Raw genomic sequence first — 24,351 nt, forward strand, 5'->3', positions numbered from 1 at the left:
AATAGCATTTAGGACCTACATTTTAGGTGGTATCAAAATGTCAGTGCCTGAACGTGCGTGAAGTTAAAACACACACCCTAGTAGCTACATACAATGTGCAGGTGTTTATTTTATTTTACAAAAATTATTGGCAACAGACAAACAGTTTAGGGGCAAGAGACGGGCACCTGCCTGCCTAAATAGTAAGTAGCGGTTTTCTGACAATATAGGTTTTGGGCTGGTGGTTTTTGATGGATTCAGCGGTTTTTAGACTGTGTTTAGGCTGGAAATTGTCAATCCCATCTGGCAATCCTGCCCTCCCCCCAGCTGGAGTCCTGCGTCACTAACACGCGACGGACATCTTCGGCGGCTGTGCGTCCTTGAGTGCTCTGGGAAAAATGTCACAGAACTCCAAATCCATCCTCTAAATGTTGCTTTGGCTGTTTTACACAAACCGTCTATACCGGATTAGGTCATACAAACATTCACGGTGAGTTGTCGGGGTACAACATTTATTGAAAGGCTTTAGCAGCGGGTTGTGAAGGCATTTTGAGAACGACCAAACATTTGACATGTGAACGTCCCCTGTCGTGTGTGGCTCCAGTGAGGTGGCACGCTAGGTCGCCTGGCAACACGAGCGATGACGGCTCCGAACGCGACCGAGAGACGCTTGTGCTGGGCCGCCAGGGACGCGCTGTGGAAGTGTCTGGACGACCACGGCGACAAGGCTGCCGCGTGCGAGACGCTCCAGAAGGAGTTCGAGGCCACCTGCCCAGACCAGTGGGTGAGTGACTGCGCATGTGCCCCGATTCTGAGACGTCATGCAAACAAACACTCGGGCTGTGTTCGAAATGGCATACTAGCATACTGCATACTAGCATACTCAATGAGTATATACTGCATACTAAATTCATATTAAGTATGCCAATACCAGCCGACCGAAAATCTAGTATACATTTCTTGCATACTAACATTTCACATACTCTACAGTGTGAACGCACTGCATACTCAAAATCTACGTCATATCTAGTATGAGTAGTATGCTAGTATGCCATTCCGAACACAGCCTCAAACAAGTCTGGTCAAGTTTTATTTGCCTCAATCAACTGTTGGGAATGCGGTGTTTTCTGCCCACACAGTACAGTACAGTTCCCAAACCAACCCAGGGGTGTCCATACCATACCCCCTGGTGTTTGAGAGTTACCTCTACAAGCTGCGCATACTTTTGATTCATTACTAAAGTAATCACCAGCAACTGAGATGGGCTGAAACAGTCACTTGCACAGCCTGTGGTTCTCAGGGAATAGTGTACAACTCATGGCGATGCAGTAAACCACACAGGGCAAACATTAACAATTATTTATTAACAAAGTAATAATATACAACAGGGACAAAAAGATCAGTTTATGTGAAATGTAGTATAAAATGGGAGGAGTAATGGTAAAATGTAGAAAACAACAAAATGGCTACTGGAGACCAAAGGGGAGAGGGCTGGGCACTCCAGGAGCAAGTCGTCGTCCCCCCCCCCCACACACACACACACCTGCAGCCAATTCACATGCAATTAAGGGAGAGAGACGTAGTAATAATAATAATGAGACAGATTTGAGCGACTTCATCCACACTAAATGAGTTAAACACACCCGATCGGACATGCGGTTATGATGTCATGACGTGTGTGTTCCCCTGACAATGGTGGAGTCGGCCTATAGCATCGTCTGCCCTTCCCTCCCCCAGGTGAAGTACTTCGCCAAGAGGCGGGACTTCCTGAAGTACAAAGCCAAGCTGGTCGGGTTCGAGCCCGCGGACGGGACGGCCAAGTCCTAGAGGCCGGCCGGCCAGGAGACAGACGTGGATGTGGACTCCTGTGTGAGATGGACACTGCTACAGGGAGAGAGGGTAGGGAGGGGGAGAGAGAGAGAGAGTCCTGTGGCCATCTCTGCCCGCCTGACCTGCAGTGGGCAGATGTGTGGGTAAAGGATGAACGTGGGTCTCAGTCACGTTCAGTAGGAGGAAAAAAGGAGAACGTGTTTCTAAAGTACCGGTTCCATATTAGGTTCCGTCTGAAACACTGGGGTTTAGTTTTCATGTTGTTGCAAACGTATTTTTTTCGCTACGTTCTTGTTCTCCCCACTGAACGGTAACCGTGGTGACAGACGTGGAAGACGTCTCCTCACAGTCAACAGGGTTTCTCAGGCTTCCTGTAGTCTGTCCATACGTCCATACGTCCTCAACACCAAGGGATGGTATGGGTGCTTTAATTTAACGTTGTACATCGTCACCTTCTTAAAATAACGGCTTACGTCACTTTTGAGGAAAATTATGTTTTTGCCTAAATATCATATTCTAGATTTGGTTCGGTTTATTCTGTTTTTCCTCAAAACTTGAAAATATGACGTAAGCCATTATTTTAAGAACGTTAGGATATGTTTATCTCAACTGTACAAATCTACTGCTGAATGTCTGTCTGCCTGTCTGTCTGTCACTGGGGACATGGGAGTCATGCTTATGTCTTTGTCAAAAGGAGATGTATTTTATTTGACGCTTTTATTGTTGTTCTTTATGGATGAATTATGAGACCGGCTGAATGTCTGTGTGTGATTTGTTGTGATTACTGAATAAAGAACACGTTAAGTTATTAATGTTTCAGTGTTATTTTATTGTTTTTGTTACAGTAGTGTAGTTCTCTGGCCCTACCTCTATTCTAGGAGTGACTTGAATACATGTAACTATGGCAACTTTACTCATGAATATACATGTAATTACGGCAACTTTATTCATGAATATGTGACAGGTCACTGAATTGTTTGAAACAAAATATGAGAAGGCACATCACTTCAATATCACACGTTTGCATATATTTACAAAGCTATAAGTCCCGTTGTCAAAGAGAACATCGAAGTATGAAAACCAACACCTCCGTCACTGAATAAATTAGAAACAGGATTGGGATTATGCGTGTGTGCATTCTTATCATGAAGGTGAATACAGTACAAAAGCACACAATTATATTTGAATTTATGTGAAAATATAAACCACATTATTATGCATACGTGTCATATCTGGACTGCAGTCACATGTACCCCCTGTCACCAGCTCTGTAGCCATAGCAACAGCTGCTCTCTTGATTTGGCAGTTAATCACTCAGACTCAGGATCTCTACCCTTCTGTTTTCTCTCTCTCTGTGTACGATATAACCCTAATTAACCAGCATAGTATGTTGGGGGTCTGCCCTGTGGTGTGTAAAACCACATACAGTACGACAAGCAGGGGACAGTATATATCTGGGATGTTGCCATTGAATAAAGTGTTGTATGCACAGAAATACCGTGTTTTCTTTTGCGTTTATTGGACTCAACCAATTGGAAAATAACGTACACACACCAATAAACAAAGGTACACCTCATCTTTCTAAAGATCCATCATTCATCTGCTTAAAAACGTGTGAAAAAACAGAACTATATGTGTGATATGGGGGAGGGGGGACCAGACATTATAATAATAATAACAACAATAATAATAATACATAACTATTATACTGTAGAAGCTACATTTACAGCGACACACAGACACACAGTACATGGAGTAAAAGGCTGGGCCTTGATCCTTTGACTTCGGAGCGTCGGAGTCCAGAGTTCCAGGCTCCTCCCACTCCGCGTCCCTCCGCCCCCCCGGTGCTAAGCTCCTCCCATCGGGTCCTCACCCCAAGATGGCCGCCGATCCCCCCCAGACGTTAGCGACCTAGCGAACCCCCTCGTCAGGTTAAACAACAACAACAACAACAACAACAACAACAACAACAACAGACCTCACAGTCCCTTTCAGGTTTTGGCGTTTTGCGGTAAAGAGAGAGAGAGTGTTGGCCGGCCCTGTCTGAACAACTAAAAAAAGATCCTCCCTCCCTCCCATCCTCCCAGGGGATCACAGATCTCACAGATGACCAGGTGGGTGAAAGTAGTAGTCGTGAAGGTTTGCTTCGACCGATCCGCGTGGCGTTAGGATCAGCGGTTGACACAGAGAGAGAGAGAGAGGGAGGCAGGGAGGGAGGAACGGAGGAGTCTCTAGAGTGTTCAAACAGCACCTGCGTGTCCCCAACCTCGAGACGATGCCATCTTGTCCTCTCCTCATCTCCTCCTCCTCCTCCCGTCCACTCCACTCTCTCTCTCCTCCGGCTGTCTCTCCACTCTCGGGGCGCCCCCCGGTGGTTATAAGCCGTCGGTGACGTTCCTCATCACGGCCCAGGCGGGGAACTCTGTGAGGTTGAAGAGGGGGACCCCCCAGGTGGTGATGGCCATCATCACCACCAGGACACCTATAAGGTTCACCCCGAAACCGGCCTTCACCTGAGACACACATACACACACACGCACACGCACACACACACACACACACACACAGACAGAGACAGACATACACACATAGACACAGACAGACACACACACAGATAGACAGAGAGACACACAGTCAGACACAGACAGACAGACACACACACACAGACACACACACGCACACAGACAGACACACACACACACACACAACAACAATGCATTGATAAGTGATCTATGACTTGTAATCATACGTACAGCGTACATGTATAATCACTGTGTGTCTGTATAAGGGCCTGTGTGTTCATGCCAGTAGAGGCTGGTGGAGGTAGAAATCAGAGGACGGGCTCATGGAATGTAATTAGCAACACGTGTGTAATATTAAAATGTAATACGCTACATCTTCTCTGTGGAGGACCAGGGTGTCTTGGCTCACATCTCTGTTATGAGAACATTGGTGTTTTGGCTGTTATTGTGACAAAGCCTTTGAAGCTGCAGGCATACTGCTCGGTGTGTGTGTGTGTGTGTGTATGTTTGTGTGCGTTTGTGTGTGTGTGTTTGTTTGTGTGTGTGTGCGTGCGTGCGTGTGTTTGTGTGTGTGTGTATTCCTGCCCATCCTCTGCTCTGGTAATAGAGAGTGTGTGTGTGTGTGTGTGCGTGTGTGTGTGTGTCTGCACGTGTGTGTGTGCGCGTGTGTGTGTGTATGTGTGCGTGCGTGCGTGCGTGTGTGTGCGTGTGTGTGTGTGTTGACGTCTCACCATGTCGCTGATCTGCACGTGTCCGTAACTGAAGACGATGGCGTTGGGGGGGTTCCCCACGGGCAGCATCACCCCCATGGACACACACATGGTGGCAGGGACCAGGGTGTGGAGGGGGTTGATCTGCAGGGTCTCTGACTGGGGGGGGAGGAGAGAGAGGGAGGGAGATAGGGAAGGAGGGTGGGAGAGAGGGACGGAGAGGGAGGGAAAGAGAAAGAGGTCACATTACTGGGTTACACACAAGGAAGGAACGGTGTTCACTCATATTGACCCACTGATGAAACACACACACACATTTACCACAGAGCAGAGAGGTTAGGCAGGCATACACACACACACACACACACACACACACACACACACACACACACACCCTACCAGAGCAGAGAGGATACACACACACAAAGGGTTCGACAGTAACACTTGCCCGCTTGCCCGGAGCAAGTAAAACATTTGCTGGGTTTGTTTGCGCGAGCCCGACGACGCTGCTGGATCCTGGATATGTTTACCTGTGTGCAGGAAGAACAACAGACGGCGCAGGCGCCAGACCAGACTAGATGATCGTGGAGTGAAGATATTATTAAAGCGTACGCGATGCGACAGGTGATCGACAGGCGCGTATGCTTTAATAATATCTTCACTCAACGATACATTTTTTACTTGCTCCGGGCAAGCGTTACTGTCGAACCCTGACATACACACACACACACCCTACCAGAGCAGAGAGGTTAGGCACACACACACCCACACACACACACACCCACACACACCCTACCAGAGCAGACAGGATGGGCAGGAACACGGTTAGCGTAGCGGGGTTGCTAGCGAACTCAGTGACGGCGGAGACCAGCAGGCAGGCCAGCAGGGTGACGGCCCAGGGGGGCAGGCCGCTCATTGGCTCCAGCTGTCTGCCTATCCACACTGACAGCCCTGACACCTGCACACACACACACACACACACACACACGCACGCATTGTACAATACATATAGTATTGTTGTGTGTTATATCGAGTCGGCTCTTCAACACTTAATATGTAATTACATGTCATTTTTTAAAGAAAGGAAGCTTTTGGCCCCTTGAGAATTGCTGACATGTGGCCCTTTTCACCAGACCGTGTCACATTATGATACAACACATCAGAGTGTATACAACACCATCTAACCCCCCCCCGAGAGGCGCAGTGGTTCCTTACAGGACGTGTCGTACCTTACAGCCAGCGGCGAGCGCGTAGCCCCCCCCCACCAAGATGACGATCTCCCAGGGCATCAGCTTCTGGAAGTCCTTCCATGTGATCATGGGCGCCAGGGGGTCCTGGTCCTCTTCCTCTGGCTCTGCTCCATCTTCTCCTGCTGGGGGGGGGGGGGGGGGGGGGGGAGGCGCAGTTACCACACACAACCAGCATGGGGCGGCAGAGAGGCACTGGTTTAGGGTGTCGGACCGTACGCTAACACGATGGGAGTTCTTTCTTTCTCACAGGAGAAGGTCCACATTGTGTTTGATACCGTCCCTCATTCTGTTCCATACATTACAATGAGCCCCGTCCTCTGATTTCTACCTCCACCAGCCTCCCCCTGTATCGGTTGATCTCTGCTGGTATCAATTGAATGGGTAGGAGGATCTGACCACTATACAAGGCCCTCTAAGGGACAATGTTCTATAGTTCAGGAGATCAGGCAATAAATACAAATATAAAAAAAATAAAAAATAAAAGGACTTCATCCATAAGAACTACAACTAAAAGGACCTCATCCCTAATGAATGAATGAATGAATGAATGAATGAATGGTCTTTATTGTCATTGATATAGTACAGGTACCATACAACGAAATTTGTGAGTGGGGGCTCCCCTGGTGCTAGGGAAAAAATACTAAAAACAAGAAGGGAAAAGAGCTGGTTTACATAAATAAAGTCTATATACACTATCCACTATACTATACTATACAAATAAAACACTGTGCTGTACTCTATGCTATGCTATAAATATCCTAACATTTCCTATCCTCTGAACCTTATGTTCCCTAGGGTTGTCATATTGCACATAGTGTTATTGCACATTCATTGCACTAAGAACTACAACTAAAAGGACCTCATCCCTAAAAAATACAACTATAAGAACTATAGCTCCAAGAACTACATCTCTCTTGCAGCCCTGGAGGAGTTGTACAACCTTGCTCTGGGCGTGTCTGTGGTGTTTGACCTCTGACCTTTGTTCTTGTCGCTGGAGGAGGAGAAGGGCCTCCGGGCGGGGATGAGGAAGAGCAGGAATCCCAGGAGCACCGACACCGTGGCGTCAGTCCTGTAGCCCTTCCTATTGGACGACAACAACAACATGTAGTCCTTCCTATTGGACAACAACAACATGTAGTCCTTCCTATTGGACGACAACAACAACATGTAGTCCTTCCTATTGGACAACAACAACAACATGTAGTCCTTCCTATTGGACAACAACAACATGTAGCCCTTCCTATTGGACGACAACAACAACATGTAGTCCTTCCTATTGGACAACAACAACAACAACATGTAGCCCTTCCTATTGGACAACAACAACAACATGTAGTCCTTCCTATTGGACAACAACAACAACAACAACATGTAGTCCTTCCTATTGGACAACAACAACAACATGTAGCCCTTCCTATTGGACAACAACAACATGTAGCCCTTCCTATTGGACAACAACAACAACATGTAGTCCTTCCTATTGGACAACAACAACAACAACATGTAGTCCTTCCTATTGGACAACAACAACAACATGTAGCCCTTCCTATTGGACAACAACAACATGTAGTCCTTCCTATTGGACAACAACATGTAGTCCTTCCTATTGGACAACAACAACAACAACATGTAGTCCTTCCTATTGGACAACAACAACAACATATAGTCCTTCCTATTGGACAACAACAACAACATGTAGCCCTTCCTATTGGACGACAACAACAACATGTAGCCCTTCCTATTGGACAACAACAACAACAACAACATGTAGTCCTTCCTATTGGACAACAACAACAACATGTAGCCCTTCCTATTGGACAACAACAACAACATGTAGTCCTTCCTATTGGACAACAACAACAACATGTAGTCCTTCCTATTGGACGACAACAACAACATGTAGTCCTTCCTATTGGACAACAACAACAACATGTAGTCCTTCCTATTGGACAACAACAACAACAACATGTAGTCCTTCCTATTGGACAACAACAACAACATGTAGTCCTTCCTATTGGACAACAACAACAACATGTAGTCCTTCCTATTGGACGACAACAACTACATGTAGTCCTTCCTATTGGACAACAACAACATGTAGCCCTTCCTATTGGACAACAACAACAACATGTAGTCCTTCCTATTGGACAACAACAACAACATGTAGTCCTTCCTATTGGACAACAACAACAACATGTAGTCCTTCCTATTGGACAACAACAACATGTAGTCCTTCCTATTGGACAACAACAACAACATGTAGTCCTTCCTATTGGACAACAACAACATGTAGCCCTTCCTATTGGACAACAACAACAACATGTAGCCCTTCCTATTGGACAACAACAACAACATGTAGCCCTTCCTATTGGACAACAACAACAACAACATGTAGTCCTTCCTATTGGACAACAACAACATGTAGTCCTTCCTATTGGACAACAACAACATGTAGTCCTTCCTATTGGACAACAACAACATGTAGTCCTTCCTATTGGACAACAACAACAACATGTAGCCCTTCCTATTGGACAACAACAACAACATGTAGCCCTTCCTATTGGACAACAACAACAACAACATGTAGCCCTTCCTATTGGACAACAACAACAACATGTAGCCCTTCCTATTGGACAACAACATGTAGCCCTTCCTATTGGACAACAACAACAACAACAACATGTAGCCCTTCCTATTGGACAACAACAACAACATGTAGTCCTTCCTATTGGACAACAACAACATGTAGTCCTTCCTATTGGACAACAACAACAACAACATGTAGTCCTTCCTATTGGACAACAACAACATATAGTCCTTCCTATTGGACAACAACAACATGTAGTCCTTCCTATTGGACAACAACAACAACAACAACATGTAGTCCTTCCTATTGGACAACAACAACATGTAGCCCTTCCTATTGGACAACAACAACAACATGTAGCCCTTCCTATTGGACAACAACAACAACATGTAGTCCTTCCTATTGGACAACAACAACAACATGTAGTCCTTCCTATTGGACAACAACAACATGTAGCCCTTCCTATTGGACGACAACAACAACATGTAGTCCTTCCTATTGGACAACAACAACAACATGTAGCCCTTCCTATTGGACAACAACAACAACATGTAGTCCTTCATATTGGACAACAACAACAACATGTAGCCCTTCCTATTGGACAACAACAACATGTAGTCCTTCCTATTGGACAACAACACCAACATGTAGTCCTTCCTATTGGACAACAACAACAACATGTAGTCCTTCCTATTGGACAACAACAACAACATGTAGTCCTTCCTATTGGACAACAACAACATGTAGTCCTTCCTATTGGACAACAACAACATGTAGCCCTTCCTATTGGACAACAACAACAACATGTAGTCCTTCCTATTGGACAACAACAACAACATGTAGTCCTTCCTATTGGACGACAACAACAACATGTAGTCCTTCCTATTGGACAACAACAACAACATGTAGCCCTTCCTATTGGACAACAACAACAACATGTAGTCCTTCCTATTGGACAACAACAACATGTAGCCCTTCCTATTGGACAACAACAACATGTAGCCCTTCCTATTGGACAACAACAACAACATGTAGCCCTTCCTATTGGACAACAACAACAACATGTAGCCCTTCCTATTGGACAACAACAACATGTAGCCCTTCCTATTGGACAACAACAACAACAACATGTAGCCCTTCCTATTGGACAACAACAACAACATGTAGCCCTTCCTATTGGACAACAACAACAACATGTAGCCCTTCCTATTGGACAACAACAACAACATGTAGCCCTTCCTATTGGACAACAACAACAACATGTAGCCCTTCCTATTGGACAACAACAACAACATGTAGTCCTTCCTATTGGACAACAACAACAACATATAGTCCTTCCTATTGGACAACAACAACAACATGTAGTCCTTCCTATTGGACAACAACAACAACAACATGTAGTCCTTCCTATTGGACAACAACAACATGTAGCCCTTCCTATTGGACAACAACAACAACAACAACATGTAGCCCTTCCTATTGGACGACAACAACAACATGTAGTCCTTCCTATTGGACAACAACAACAACATGTAGTCCTTCCTATTGGACAACAACAACAACATGTAGTCCTTCCTATTGGACAACAACAACAACATGTAGTCCTTCCTATTGGACAACAACAACAACATGTAGTCCTTCCTATTGGACAACAACAACAACAACATGTAGTCCTTCCTATTGGACGACAACAACAACATGTAGCCCTTCCTATTGGACAACAACAACATGTAGCCCTTCCTATTGGACAACAACAACATGTAGTCCTTCCTATTGGACAACAACAACAACATGTAGTCCTTCCTATTGGACAACAACAACATGTAGTCCTTCCTATTGGACAACAACAACAACATGTAGCCCTTCCTATTGGACAACAACAACAACATGTAGCCCTTCCTATTGGACAACAACAACATGTAGCCCTTCCTATTGGACAACAACAACAACAACATGTAGTCCTTCCTATTGGACAACAACAACAACAACATGTAGCCCTTCCTATTGGACAACAACAACAACATGTAGCCCTTCCTATTGGACAACAACAACAACATGTAGTCCTTCCTATTGGACAACAACAACATGTAGTCCTTCCTATTGGACAACAACAACAACAACATGTAGTCCTTCCTATTGGACAACAACAACATGTAGCCCTTCCTATTGGACAACAACAACAACATGTAGCCCTTCCTATTGGACAACAACAACAACATGTAGCCCTTCCTATTGGACAACAACAACAACATGTAGTCCTTCCTATTGGACAACAACAACATGTAGTCCTTCCTATTGGACAACAACAACAACATGTAGTCCTTCCTATTGGACAACAACAACATGTAGCCCTTCCTATTGGACAACAACAACAACAACATGTAGTCCTTCCTATTGGACAACAACAACAACATGTAGCCCTTCCTATTGGACAACAACAACAACATGTAGCCCTTCCTATTGGACAACAACAACAACATGTAGCCCTTCCTATTGGACAACAACAACAACATGTAGCCCTTCCTATTGGACAACAACATGTAGCCCTTCCTATTGGACAACAACAACAACAACATGTAGCCCTTCCTATTGGACAACAACAACAACATGTAGTCCTTCCTATTGGACAACAACAACATGTAGTCCTTCCTATTGGACAACAACAACAACAACATGTAGTCCTTCCTATTGGACAACAACAACAACATATAGTCCTTCCTATTGGACAACAACAACATGTAGTCCTTCCTATTGGACAACAACAACAACAACAACAACATGTAGTCCTTCCTATTGGACAACAACAACATGTAGCCCTTCCTATTGGACAACAACAACAACATGTAGCCCTTCCTATTGGACAACAACAACAACATGTAGTCCTTCCTATTGGACAACAACAACAACATGTAGTCCTTCCTATTGGACAACAACAACATGTAGCCCTTCCTATTGGACGACAACAACAACATGTAGTCCTTCCTATTGGACAACAACAACAACATGTAGCCCTTCCTATTGGACAACAACAACAACATGTAGTCCTTCATATTGGACAACAACAACAACATGTAGCCCTTCCTATTGGACAACAACAACATGTAGTCCTTCCTATTGGACAACAACACCAACATGTAGTCCTTCCTATTGGACAACAACAACAACATGTAGTCCTTCCTATTGGACAACAACAACAACATGTAGTCCTTCCTATTGGACAACAACAACATGTAGTCCTTCCTATTGGACAACAACAACATGTAGCCCTTCCTATTGGACAACAACAACAACATGTAGTCCTTCCTATTGGACAACAACAACAACATGTAGTCCTTCCTATTGGACGACAACAACAACATGTAGTCCTTCCTATTGGACAACAACAACAACATGTAGCCCTTCCTATTGGACAACAACAACAACATGTAGTCCTTCCTATTGGACAACAACAACATGTAGCCCTTCCTATTGGACAACAACAACATGTAGCCCTTCCTATTGGACAACAACAACAACATGTAGCCCTTCCTATTGGACAACAACAACAACATGTAGCCCTTCCTATTGGACAACAACAACATGTAGCCCTTCCTATTGGACAACAACAACAACAACATGTAGCCCTTCCTATTGGACAACAACAACAACATGTAGCCCTTCCTATTGGACAACAACAACATGTAGCCCTTCCTATTGGACAACAACAACAACATGTAGCCCTTCCTATTGGACAACAACAACAACATGTAGCCCTTCCTATTGGACAACAACAACAACATGTAGTCCTTCCTATTGGACAACAACAACAACATATAGTCCTTCCTATTGGACAACAACAACAACATGTAGTCCTTCCTATTGGACAACAACAACAACAACATGTAGTCCTTCCTATTGGACAACAACAACATGTAGCCCTTCCTATTGGACAACAACAACAACAACAACAACATGTAGCCCTTCCTATTGGACGACAACAACAACATGTAGTCCTTCCTATTGGACAACAACAACAACATGTAGTCCTTCCTATTGGACAACAACAACAACATGTAGTCCTTCCTATTGGACAACAACAACAACAACATGTAGTCCTTCCTATTGGACAACAACAACAACATGTAGCCCTTCCTATTGGACAACAACAACAACATGTAGTCCTTCCTATTGGACAACAACAACAACATGTAGCCCTTCCTATTGGACAACAACAACAACATGTAGTCCTTCCTATTGGACAACAACACCAACATGTAGTCCTTCCTATTGGACAACAACAACAACATGTAGTCCTTCCTATTGGACAACAACAACAACATGTAGTCCTTCCTATTGGACAACAACAACAACATGTAGTCCTTCCTATTGGACAACAACAACAACATGTAGTCCTTCCTATTGGACAACAACACCAACATGTAGTCCTTCCTATTGGACAACAACAACAACATGTAGTCCTTCCTATTGGACAACAACAACATGTAGTCCTTCCTATTGGACAACAACAACATGTAGTCCTTCCTATTGGACAACAACAACAACATGTAGTCCTTCCTATTGGACAACAACATGTAGCCCTTCCTATTGGACGACAACAACAACATGTAGTCCTTCCTATTGGACAACAACAACAACATGTAGTCCTTCCTATTGGACAACAACAACATGTAGCCCTTCCTATTGGACAACAACAACAACATGTAGCCCTTCCTATTGGACAACAACAACAACATGTAGCCCTTCCTATTGGACAACAACAACAACATGTAGTCCTTCCTATTGGACAACAACAACATGTAGTCCTTCCTATTGGACAACAACAACAACATGTAGTCCTTCCTATTGGACAACAACAACATGTAGCCCTTCCTATTGGACAACAACAACAACAACATGTAGTCCTTCCTATTGGACAACAACAACAACATGTAGCCCTTCCTATTGGACAACAACAACAACATGTAGCCCTTCCTATTGGACAACAACAACAACATGTAGCCCTTCCTATTGGACAACAACAACAACATGTAGCCCTTCCTATTGGACAACAACATGTAGCCCTTCCTATTGGACAACAACAACAACAACATGTAGCCCTTCCTATTGGACAACAACAACAACATGTAGTCCTTCCTATTGGACAACAACAACATGTAGTCCTTCCTATTGGACAACAACAACAACAACATGTAGTCCTTCCTATTGGACAACAACAACAACATATAGTCCTTCCTATTGGACAACAACAACATGTAGTCCTTCCTATTGGACAACAACAACAACAACAACATGTAGTCCTTCCTATTGGACAACAACAACATGTAGCCCTTCCTATTGGACAACAACAACAACATGTAGCCCTTCCTATTGGACAACAACAACAACATGTAGTCCTTCCTATTGGACAACAACAACAACATGTAGTCCTTCCTATTGGACAACAACAACATGTAGCCCTTCCTATTGGACGACAACAACAACATGTAGTCCTTCCTATTGGACAACAACAACAACATGTAGCCCTTCCTATTGGACAACAACAACAACATGTAGTCCTTCATATTGGACAACAACAACAACATGTAGCCCTTCCTATTGGACAACAACAACATGTAGTCCTTCCTATTGGACAACAACACCAACATGTAGTCCTTCCTATTGGACAACAACAACAACATGTAGTCCTTCCTATTGGACAACAACAACAACATGTAGTCCTTCCTATTGGACAACAACAACATGTAGTCCTTCCTATTGGACAACAACAACATGTAGCCCTTCCTATTGGACAACAACAACAACATGTAGTCCTTCCTATTGGACAACAACAACAACATGTAGTCCTTCCTATTGGACGACAACAACAACATGTAGTCCTTCCTATTGGACAACAACAACAACATGTAGCCCTTCCTATTGGACAACAACAACAACATGTAGTCCTTCCTATTGGACAACAACAACATGTAGCCCTTCCTATTGGACAACAACAACATGTAGCCCTTCCTATTGGACAACAACAACAACATGTAGCCCTTCCTATTGGACAACAACAACAACATGTAGCCCTTCCTATTGGACAACAACAACATGTAGCCCTTCCTATTGGACAACAACAACAACAACATGTAGCCCTTCCTATTGGACAACAACAACAACATGTAGCCCTTCCTATTGGACAACAACAACATGTAGCCCTTCCTATTGGACAACAACAACAACATGTAGCCCTTCCTATTGGACAACAACAACAACATGTAGCCCTTCCTATTGGACAACAACAACAACATGTAGTCCTTCCTATTGGACAACAACAACAACATATAGTCCTTCCTATTGGACAACAACAACAACATGTAGTCCTTCCTATTGGACAACAACAACAACAACATGTAGTCCTTCCTATTGGACAACAACAACATGTAGCCCTTCCTATTGGACAACAACAACAACAACAACAACATGTAGCCCTTCCTATTGGACGACAACAACAACATGTAGTCCTTCCTATTGGACAACAACAACAACATGTAGTCCTTCCTATTGGACAACAACAACAACATGTAGTCCTTCCTATTGGACAACAACAACAACAACATGTAGTCCTTCCTATTGGACAACAACAACAACATGTAGCCCTTCCTATTGGACAACAACAACAACATGTAGTCCTTCCTATTGGACAACAACAACAACATGTAGCCCTTCCTATTGGACAACAACAACAACATGTAGTCCTTCCTATTGGACAACAACACCAACATGTAGTCCTTCCTATTGGACAACAACAACAACATGTAGTCCTTCCTATTGGACAACAACAACAACATGTAGTCCTTCCTATTGGACAACAACAACAACATGTAGTCCTTCCTATTGGACAACAACAACAACATGTAGTCCTTCCTATTGGACAACAACACCAACATGTAGTCCTTCCTATTGGACAACAACAACAACATGTAGTCCTTCCTATTGGACAACAACAACATGTAGTCCTTCCTATTGGACAACAACAACATGTAGTCCTTCCTATTGGACAACAACAACAACATGTAGTCCTTCCTATTGGACAACAACATGTAGCCCTTCCTATTGGACGACAACAACAACATGTAGTCCTTCCTATTGGACAACAACAACAACATGTAGCCCTTCCTATTGGACAACAACAACAACATGTAGTCCTTCCTATTGGACAACAACAACATGTAGTCCTTCCTATTGGACAACAACAACATGTAGCCCTTCCTATTGGACAACAACAACAACATGTAGCCCTTCCTATTGGACAACAACAACATGTAGTCCTTCCTATTGGACAACAACAACATGTAGCCCTTCCTATTGGACAACAACAACAACATGTAGTCCTTCCTATTGGACAACAACAACAACATGTAGTCCTTCCTATTGGACAACAACAACAACATGTAGTCCTTCCTATTGGACAACAACAACAACATGTAGTCCTTCCTATTGGACAACAACAACATGTAGCCCTTCCTATTGGACAACAACAACAACATGTAGTCCTTCCTATTGGACAACAACAACAACAACATGTAGTCCTTCCTATTGGACGACAACAACAACATGTAGTCCTTCCTATTGGACAACAACAACAACATGTAGCCCTTCCTATTGGACAACAACAACAACAACATGTAGTCCTTCCTATTGGACAACAACAACAACATGTAGCCCTTCCTATTGGACAACAACAACATGTAGCCCTTCCTATTGGACAACAACAACAACATGTAGCCCTTCCTATTGGACAACAACAACAACATGTAGCCCTTCCTATTGGACAACAACAACATGTAGCCCTTCCTATTGGACAACAACAACAACATGTAGCCCTTCCTATTGGACAACAACAACAACATGTAGTCCTTCCTATTGGACAACAACAACAACATGTAGCCCTTCCTATTGGACAACAACAACAACATGTAGTCCTTCCTATTGGACAACAACAACAACATGTAGCCCTTCCTATTGGACAACAACAACAACATGTAGTCCTTCCTATTGGACAACAACAACAACATGTAGCCCTTCCTATTGGACAACAACAACAACAACAACATGTAGTCCTTCCTATTGGACAACAACAACAACAACATGTAGCCCTTCCTATTGGACAACAACAACATGTAGCCCTTCCTATTGGACAACAACAACAACAACATGTAGCCCTTCCTATTGGACGACAACAACATGTAGCCCTTCCTATTGGACAACAACAACATGTAGCCCTTCCTATTGGACAACAACAACAACATGTAGCCCTTCCTATTGGACAACAACAACATGTAGCCCTTCCTATTGGACAACAACAACATGTAGTCCTTCCTATTGGACAACAACAACAACATGTAGTCCTTCCTATTGGACAACAACAACATGTAGTCCTTCCTATTGGACAACAACAACAACATGTAGCCCTTCCTATTGGACAACAACAACAACATGTAGCCCTTCCTATTGGACAACAACAACATGTAGCCCTTCCTATTGGACAACAACAACAACAACATGTAGTCCTTCCTATTGGACAACAACAACAACAACAACATGTAGCCCTTCCTATTGGACAACAACAACAACAACATGTAGCCCTTCCTATTGGACAACAACAACAACATGTAGTCCTTCCTATTGGACAACAACAACATGTAGTCCTTCCTATTGGACAACAACAACAACAACATGTAGTCCTTCCTATTGGACAACAACAACATGTAGCCCTTCCTATTGGACAACAACAACAACATGTAGCCCTTCCTATTGGACAACAACAACAACATGTAGCCCTTCCTATTGGACAACAACAACAACATGTAGTCCTTCCTATTGGACAACAACAACATGTAGTCCTTCCTATTGGACAACAACAACAACATGTAGTCCTTCCTATTGGACAACAACAACATGTAGCCCTTCCTATTGGACAACAACAACAACAACATGTAGTCCTTCCTATTGGACAACAACAACAACATGTAGCCCTTCCTATTGGACAACAACAACAACATGTAGCCCTTCCTATTGGACAACAACAACAACATGTAGCCCTTCCTATTGGACAACAACAACAACATGTAGCCCTTCCTATTGGACAACAACATGTAGCCCTTCCTATTGGACAACAACAACAACAACATGTAGCCCTTCCTATTGGACAACAACAACAACATGTAGTCCTTCCTATTGGACAACAACAACATGTAGTCCTTCCTATTGGACAACAACAACAACAACATGTAGTCCTTCCTATTGGACAACAACAACAACATATAGTCCTTCCTATTGGACAACAACAACATGTAGTCCTTCCTATTGGACAACAACAACAACAACAACATGTAGTCCTTCCTATTGGACAACAACAACATGTAGCCCTTCCTATTGGACAACAACAACAACATGTAGCCCTTCCTATTGGACAACAACAACAACATGTAGTCCTTCCTATTGGACAACAACAACAACATGTAGTCCTTCCTATTGGACAACAACAACATGTAGCCCTTCCTATTGGACGACAACAACAACATGTAGTCCTTCCTATTGGACAACAACAACAACATGTAGCCCTTCCTATTGGACAACAACAACAACATGTAGTCCTTCATATTGGACAACAACAACAACATGTAGCCCTTCCTATTGGACAACAACAACATGTAGTCCTTCCTATTGGACAACAACACCAACATGTAGTCCTTCCTATTGGACAACAACAACAACATGTAGTCCTTCCTATTGGACAACAACAACAACATGTAGTCCTTCCTATTGGACAACAACAACATGTAGTCCTTCCTATTGGACAACAACAACATGTAGCCCTTCCTATTGGACAACAACAACAACATGTAGTCCTTCCTATTGGACAACAACAACAACATGTAGTCCTTCCTATTGGACGACAACAACAACATGTAGTCCTTCCTATTGGACAACAACAACAACATGTAGCCCTTCCTATTGGACAACAACAACAACATGTAGTCCTTCCTATTGGACAACAACAACATGTAGCCCTTCCTATTGGACAACAACAACATGTAGCCCTTCCTATTGGACAACAACAACAACATGTAGCCCTTCCTATTGGACAACAACAACAACATGTAGCCCTTCCTATTGGACAACAACAACATGTAGCCCTTCCTATTGGACAACAACAACAACAACAACATGTAGCCCTTCCTATTGGACAACAACAACAACATGTAGCCCTTCCTATTGGACAACAACAACATGTAGCCCTTCCTATTGGACAACAACAACAACATGTAGCCCTTCCTATTGGACAACAACAACAACATGTAGCCCTTCCTATTGGACAACAACAACAACATGTAGTCCTTCCTATTGGACAACAACAACAACATATAGTCCTTCCTATTGGACAACAACAACAACATGTAGTCCTTCCTATTGGACAACAACAACAACAACATGTAGTCCTTCCTATTGGACAACAACAACATGTAGCCCTTCCTATTGGACAACAACAACAACAACAACAACATGTAGCCCTTCCTATTGGACGACAACAACAACATGTAGTCCTTCCTATTGGACAACAACAACAACATGTAGTCCTTCCTATTGGACAACAACAACAACATGTAGTCCTTCCTATTGGACAACAACAACAACAACAACATGTAGTCCTTCCTATTGGACAACAACAACAACATGTAGCCCTTCCTATTGGACAACAACAACAACATGTAGTCCTTCCTATTGGACAACAACAACAACATGTAGCCCTTCCTATTGGACAACAACAACAACATGTAGTCCTTCCTATTGGACAACAACACCAACATGTAGTCCTTCCTATTGGACAACAACAACAACATGTAGTCCTTCCTATTGGATAACAACAACAACATGTAGTCCTTCCTATTGGACAACAACAACAACATGTAGTCCTTCCTATTGGACAACAACAACAACATGTAGTCCTTCCTATTGGACAACAACACCAACATGTAGTCCTTCCTATTGGACAACAACAACAACATGTAGTCCTTCCTATTGGACAACAACAACATGTAGTCCTTCCTATTGGACAACAACAACATGTAGTCCTTCCTATTGGACAACAACAACAACATGTAGTCCTTCCTATTGGACAACAACATGTAGCCCTTCCTATTGGACGACAACAACAACATGTAGTCCTTCCTATTGGACAACAACAACAACATGTAGCCCTTCCTATTGGACAACAACAACAACATGTAGTCCTTCCTATTGGACAACAACAACAACATGTAGTCCTTCCTATTGGACAACAACAACAACATGTAGTCCTTCCTATTGGACAACAACAACAACATGTAGTCCTTCCTATTGGACAACAACAACATGTAGCCCTTCCTATTGGACAACAACAACAACATGTAGTCCTTCCTATTGGACAACAACAACAACAACATGTAGTCCTTCCTATTGGACGACAACAACAACATGTAGTCCTTCCTATTGGACAACAACAACAACATGTAGCCCTTCCTATTGGACAACAACAACAACAACATGTAGTCCTTCCTATTGGACAACAACAACAACATGTAGCCCTTCCTATTGGACAACAACAACATGTAGCCCTTCCTATTGGACAACAACAACAACATGTAGCCCTTCCTATTGGACAACAACAACAACATGTAGCCCTTCCTATTGGACAACAACAACATGTAGCCCTTCCTATTGGACAACAACAACAACATGTAGCCCTTCCTATTGGACAACAACAACAACATGTAGCCCTTCCTATTGGACAACAACAACATGTAGCCCTTCCTATTGGACAACAACAACAACATGTAGCCCTTCCTATTGGACAACAACAACAACATGTAGTCCTTCCTATTGGACAACAACAACAACATGTAGCCCTTCCTATTGGACAACAACAACAACATGTAGTCCTTCCTATTGGACAACAACAACAACATGTAGCCCTTCCTATTGGACAACAACAACAACATGTAGTCCTTCCTATTGGACAACAACAACAACATGTAGCCCTTCCTATTGGACAACAACAACAACATGTAGTCCTTCCTATTGGACAACAACAACAACAACATGTAGCCCTTCCTATTGGACAACAACAACATGTAGCCCTTCCTATTGGACAACAACAACAACAACATGTAGCCCTTCCTATTGGACGACAACAACAACATGTAGTCCTTCCTATTGGACAACAACAACAACATGTAGTCCTTCCTATTGGACAACAACAACAACATGTAGCCCTTCCTATTGGACGACAACAACAACATGTAGTCCTTCCTATTGGACAACAACAACAACATGTAGCCCTTCCTATTGGACAACAACAACAACATGTAGTCCTTCCTATTGGACAACAACAACAACATGTAGCCCTTCCTATTGGACAACAACAACAACAACATGTAGTCCTTCCTATTGGACAACAACAACAACATGTAGTCCTTCCTATTGGACAACAACACCAACATATAGTCCTTCCTATTGGACAACAACAACAACATGTAGTCCTTCCTATTGGACAACAACAACAACATGTAGCCCTTCCTATTGGACAACAACAACAACAACAACATGTAGTCCTTCCTATTGGACAACAACAACAACATGTAGTCCTTCCTATTGGACAACAACAACAACATGTAGTCCTTCCTATTGGACAACAACACCAACATGTAGTCCTTCCTATTGGACAACAACAACAACATGTAGTTGAGGGAGATAGAGGGTCCACAACAACAACAACAACAACAACAACAACATCTATAAAGTCTATCAACAACAACAATAACATCTATAACATCTAACAACAATAACATCTATAACATCTATCAACAACAACAATAACATCTATAAAATCTATATCTATCAACAACAACAACAACAACAACAACAACAGTAAGTCATCCATCCATCCAGCAGCAGCAGTAGGGTTAGGGTTAGGGTTCTGTAGCAGAAGTAGGGTAAAGAGTTCTGTACGTACTTCTCAAACAGGGAGGTCCAGCCAGGGACGAAGCCAGGCTCTCTGGTGAACCACAGCAGGGTCATCAGCACGAAGAACACCCCTGTCACCACCTCAGGGTAGCTGCACACACACACACGCACGCACACGCACACACACACACACACACACGCACATGCACACACATTGTTTCTTTCAGTTCTCCCCTCTAAGATATCAAGAACAAACACTGATCATCTAAAAGTCTTGTCATCTTCTAGCCTGGTGGTTCTTTTTTTTCTTTTCTTTTTTTTCATGTTTATGAGCTACGCCACCCAGGTGCCAAACCTGGGGGTTCTAATCTAGAACCTTCTGAGTGGTTCTAACCCCGGTGTTCTAATGTAGAACCTTCTGAGGTGTTCTAACCTGGGGGTTCTAATGTAGAACCTTCTGAGGGGTTCAAATCGAGAACCTTCTGAGGTGTTCTAATCTAGAACCTTCTGAGTGGTTCTAATCCCGGGGTTCTAATGTAGAACCTTCTGAGGTGTTCTAACCTGGGGGTTCTAATGTAGAACCTTCTGAGGGGTTCTAACCTGAAGGTTCTAATGTGTACCAGGTTCTAGGGGTACCAGGTTCTAGGGGTACCAGGTTCTGGGGGTCCTGACCTGATGGGGCCCAGCTTCAGGTACTCCTGGCTGATCCTCTGCTCCGACAGCATCTCCCTCCTGGTCCTGCGCTTCTTACTGAGGGAGCAGGTCTCCCTGAAACTACACACAACACACACACATCCTTATTTAAAGGACCTTCTCAACCCATATGTGCCCTCAAGGGCTCTGCGCTCACAAGGCTCTGCCCTGCTGATTGTTCCTAGAGTCAGAAAAAGGACAATCGGTGAGCATGCGTTTTCCTTCCGTGCACCAACTCTCTGGAACCGTCTTCCATTAGACATCAGACAGGCTGAATCAGTGAAAGTGTTCAAAACTAAGTTAAAGACCCACCTGTTTTCTGTTGTCTATTATGTCATAGGCTGTGTATTTGTGCTGTGTAATTATGTGTGTTTTTAAATTGAAATAGTTGTTTTTAAATTGTTTAAAATTGTTGTTTTTACCTATTGTATTTGTACTGCGAAATTGTGTGTTTTTAAATTGAAATAGTTGTTTTAAATTGTTTTAAACTGTGGCTTACCTATTGTAAAGCACTTTGATGTAAAGTGCTATACAAATAAAGTTATTATTATAAAGTTATTATTATTATCACACACTACACAACACACACTCCTCATATACTACACACAACACACACTTCTTACTGAGCGAGCAGTTCTCCCTGAAACTACACACACTTACTACACAACACACACACTCCCTGAAACTGCTGATATATCTGGTTTGATATTGTCTGTTACAGGTGATAGATCTCTAAAACAGTGTTTGTTTGCTATCGCCTGTGTTACAGGTGATACGTAAATGGTAAATGGACTGCACTTATATGTCGCCTTTACCCAAAGAGCTTGACAACGGCCTCTCATTCACCCATACACCAATAGCGGCAAGCTACCATGCAAGGCTACTCTCAGACAGGCTAATAGAATTCTCATGAATCCCTCCCATGTCCTACATGCAGAGTATGAACTGCTGCCCTCCGGGAGGAGGTTCAGAGTCCCCCGCGCTAGATTAAATACATTTAAAAATTCTTTTATTCCCGTTTCTGTTAAACTTTTAAACTGCACCAGATGAATGTAACTTATCTTGCTTATCATTTTATTTCCACTCTTGTTTTAATCAGGTCCGCCTTCTGTTTGTGTGCTAATATTCTGTATTGTCTGTTGCTCTTTGTTGGCTGCTGTGGGGTGTAAGCCCAATACAAATTTCCCAGTGATGGGAGAATAAAGTGACTTTTGACTTTTGACGTTGACTTGAAGGCGCCGGCCCGCTCACTGGGAGCAATTTGGGGTTCAGTGTCTTGCCCAAGGACACTTCGACATGTGGCCAGCCGGGGCTCGAACCGCCGATCTGCCAACCTTGCGATTATTAGACGGCGGCTCTACCTCCTGCGTCACAGGCACCCCATGATACACAGTAGGCCTATCTCTGGTCTATTGTGTGTGTTACAGGTGTTACAGGTATCTCTGGTCTATCGTCTGTGTTACAGGTGTTACAGGTGTTACAGGTGTTACAAGTGATACAGGTGTTACAGGTGATACAGGTGATACAGGTGATACAGGTGTTACAGGTGTTACAGGTGTTACAGGTATCTCTGGTCTTACTTGGTGCCCAGGAACAGGCAGTGCAGCCACACCCAGGTGAGCACCAGCATGATGATGGCGATGGGGAAACTGAAGATGAACCAGGTACCGAAGTTGATCACCTTCGCATCCGGGTAGCGACTGGGAGAGAGAGGAAGAGAGAGGGGGGAGGGAGAGAGATTCACGAGGGTTAGACCAAACACAAACTGTCTCATCATCATCTCCAGTGTCAAG

General features: G+C 43.4%; 2 protein-coding genes across 2 annotated transcripts in view; one reads left to right on the forward strand and one right to left on the reverse strand.

The window, feature by feature from the left end:
* Positions 1–335: 335 nt before the first annotated feature.
* Positions 336–2,617, forward strand: coa6 (cytochrome c oxidase assembly factor 6). Its single transcript, XM_080550947.1, has 3 exons — positions 336–469; positions 584–763; positions 1,717–2,617. The coding sequence occupies exons 2-3, from the start codon at positions 620–622 to the stop codon at positions 1,804–1,806; spliced, it is 234 nt and encodes a 77-aa protein (XP_080407073.1). The 5' UTR covers positions 336–469; positions 584–619; the 3' UTR covers positions 1,807–2,617.
* Positions 2,618–4,184: 1,567 nt separating this feature from the next.
* slc13a4 (solute carrier family 13 member 4) overlaps positions 4,185–24,351 on the reverse strand; it is a gene marked incomplete at both ends in the record, with an annotated part of 42,402 nt that continues 22,235 nt past the window's right edge. The window contains 8 exons of the mRNA XM_080550949.1: positions 4,185–4,322; positions 5,063–5,200; positions 5,838–5,999; positions 6,271–6,410; positions 7,269–7,372; positions 21,915–22,016; positions 22,538–22,639; positions 24,139–24,258. Of these exons, the coding sequence (XP_080407075.1) occupies positions 4,185–4,322; positions 5,063–5,200; positions 5,838–5,999; positions 6,271–6,410; positions 7,269–7,372; positions 21,915–22,016; positions 22,538–22,639; positions 24,139–24,258 (1,006 nt within the window). The remainder of the gene's footprint in view (positions 4,323–5,062; positions 5,201–5,837; positions 6,000–6,270; positions 6,411–7,268; positions 7,373–21,914; positions 22,017–22,537; positions 22,640–24,138; positions 24,259–24,351) is intronic.

This window comes from Nansenia antarctica, assembly GCF_963989245.1.
Source record: "Nansenia antarctica genome assembly, contig: SCAFFOLD_181, whole genome shotgun sequence".
NCBI classification, from domain to species: Eukaryota; Metazoa; Chordata; class Actinopteri; order Argentiniformes; family Microstomatidae; genus Nansenia; species Nansenia antarctica.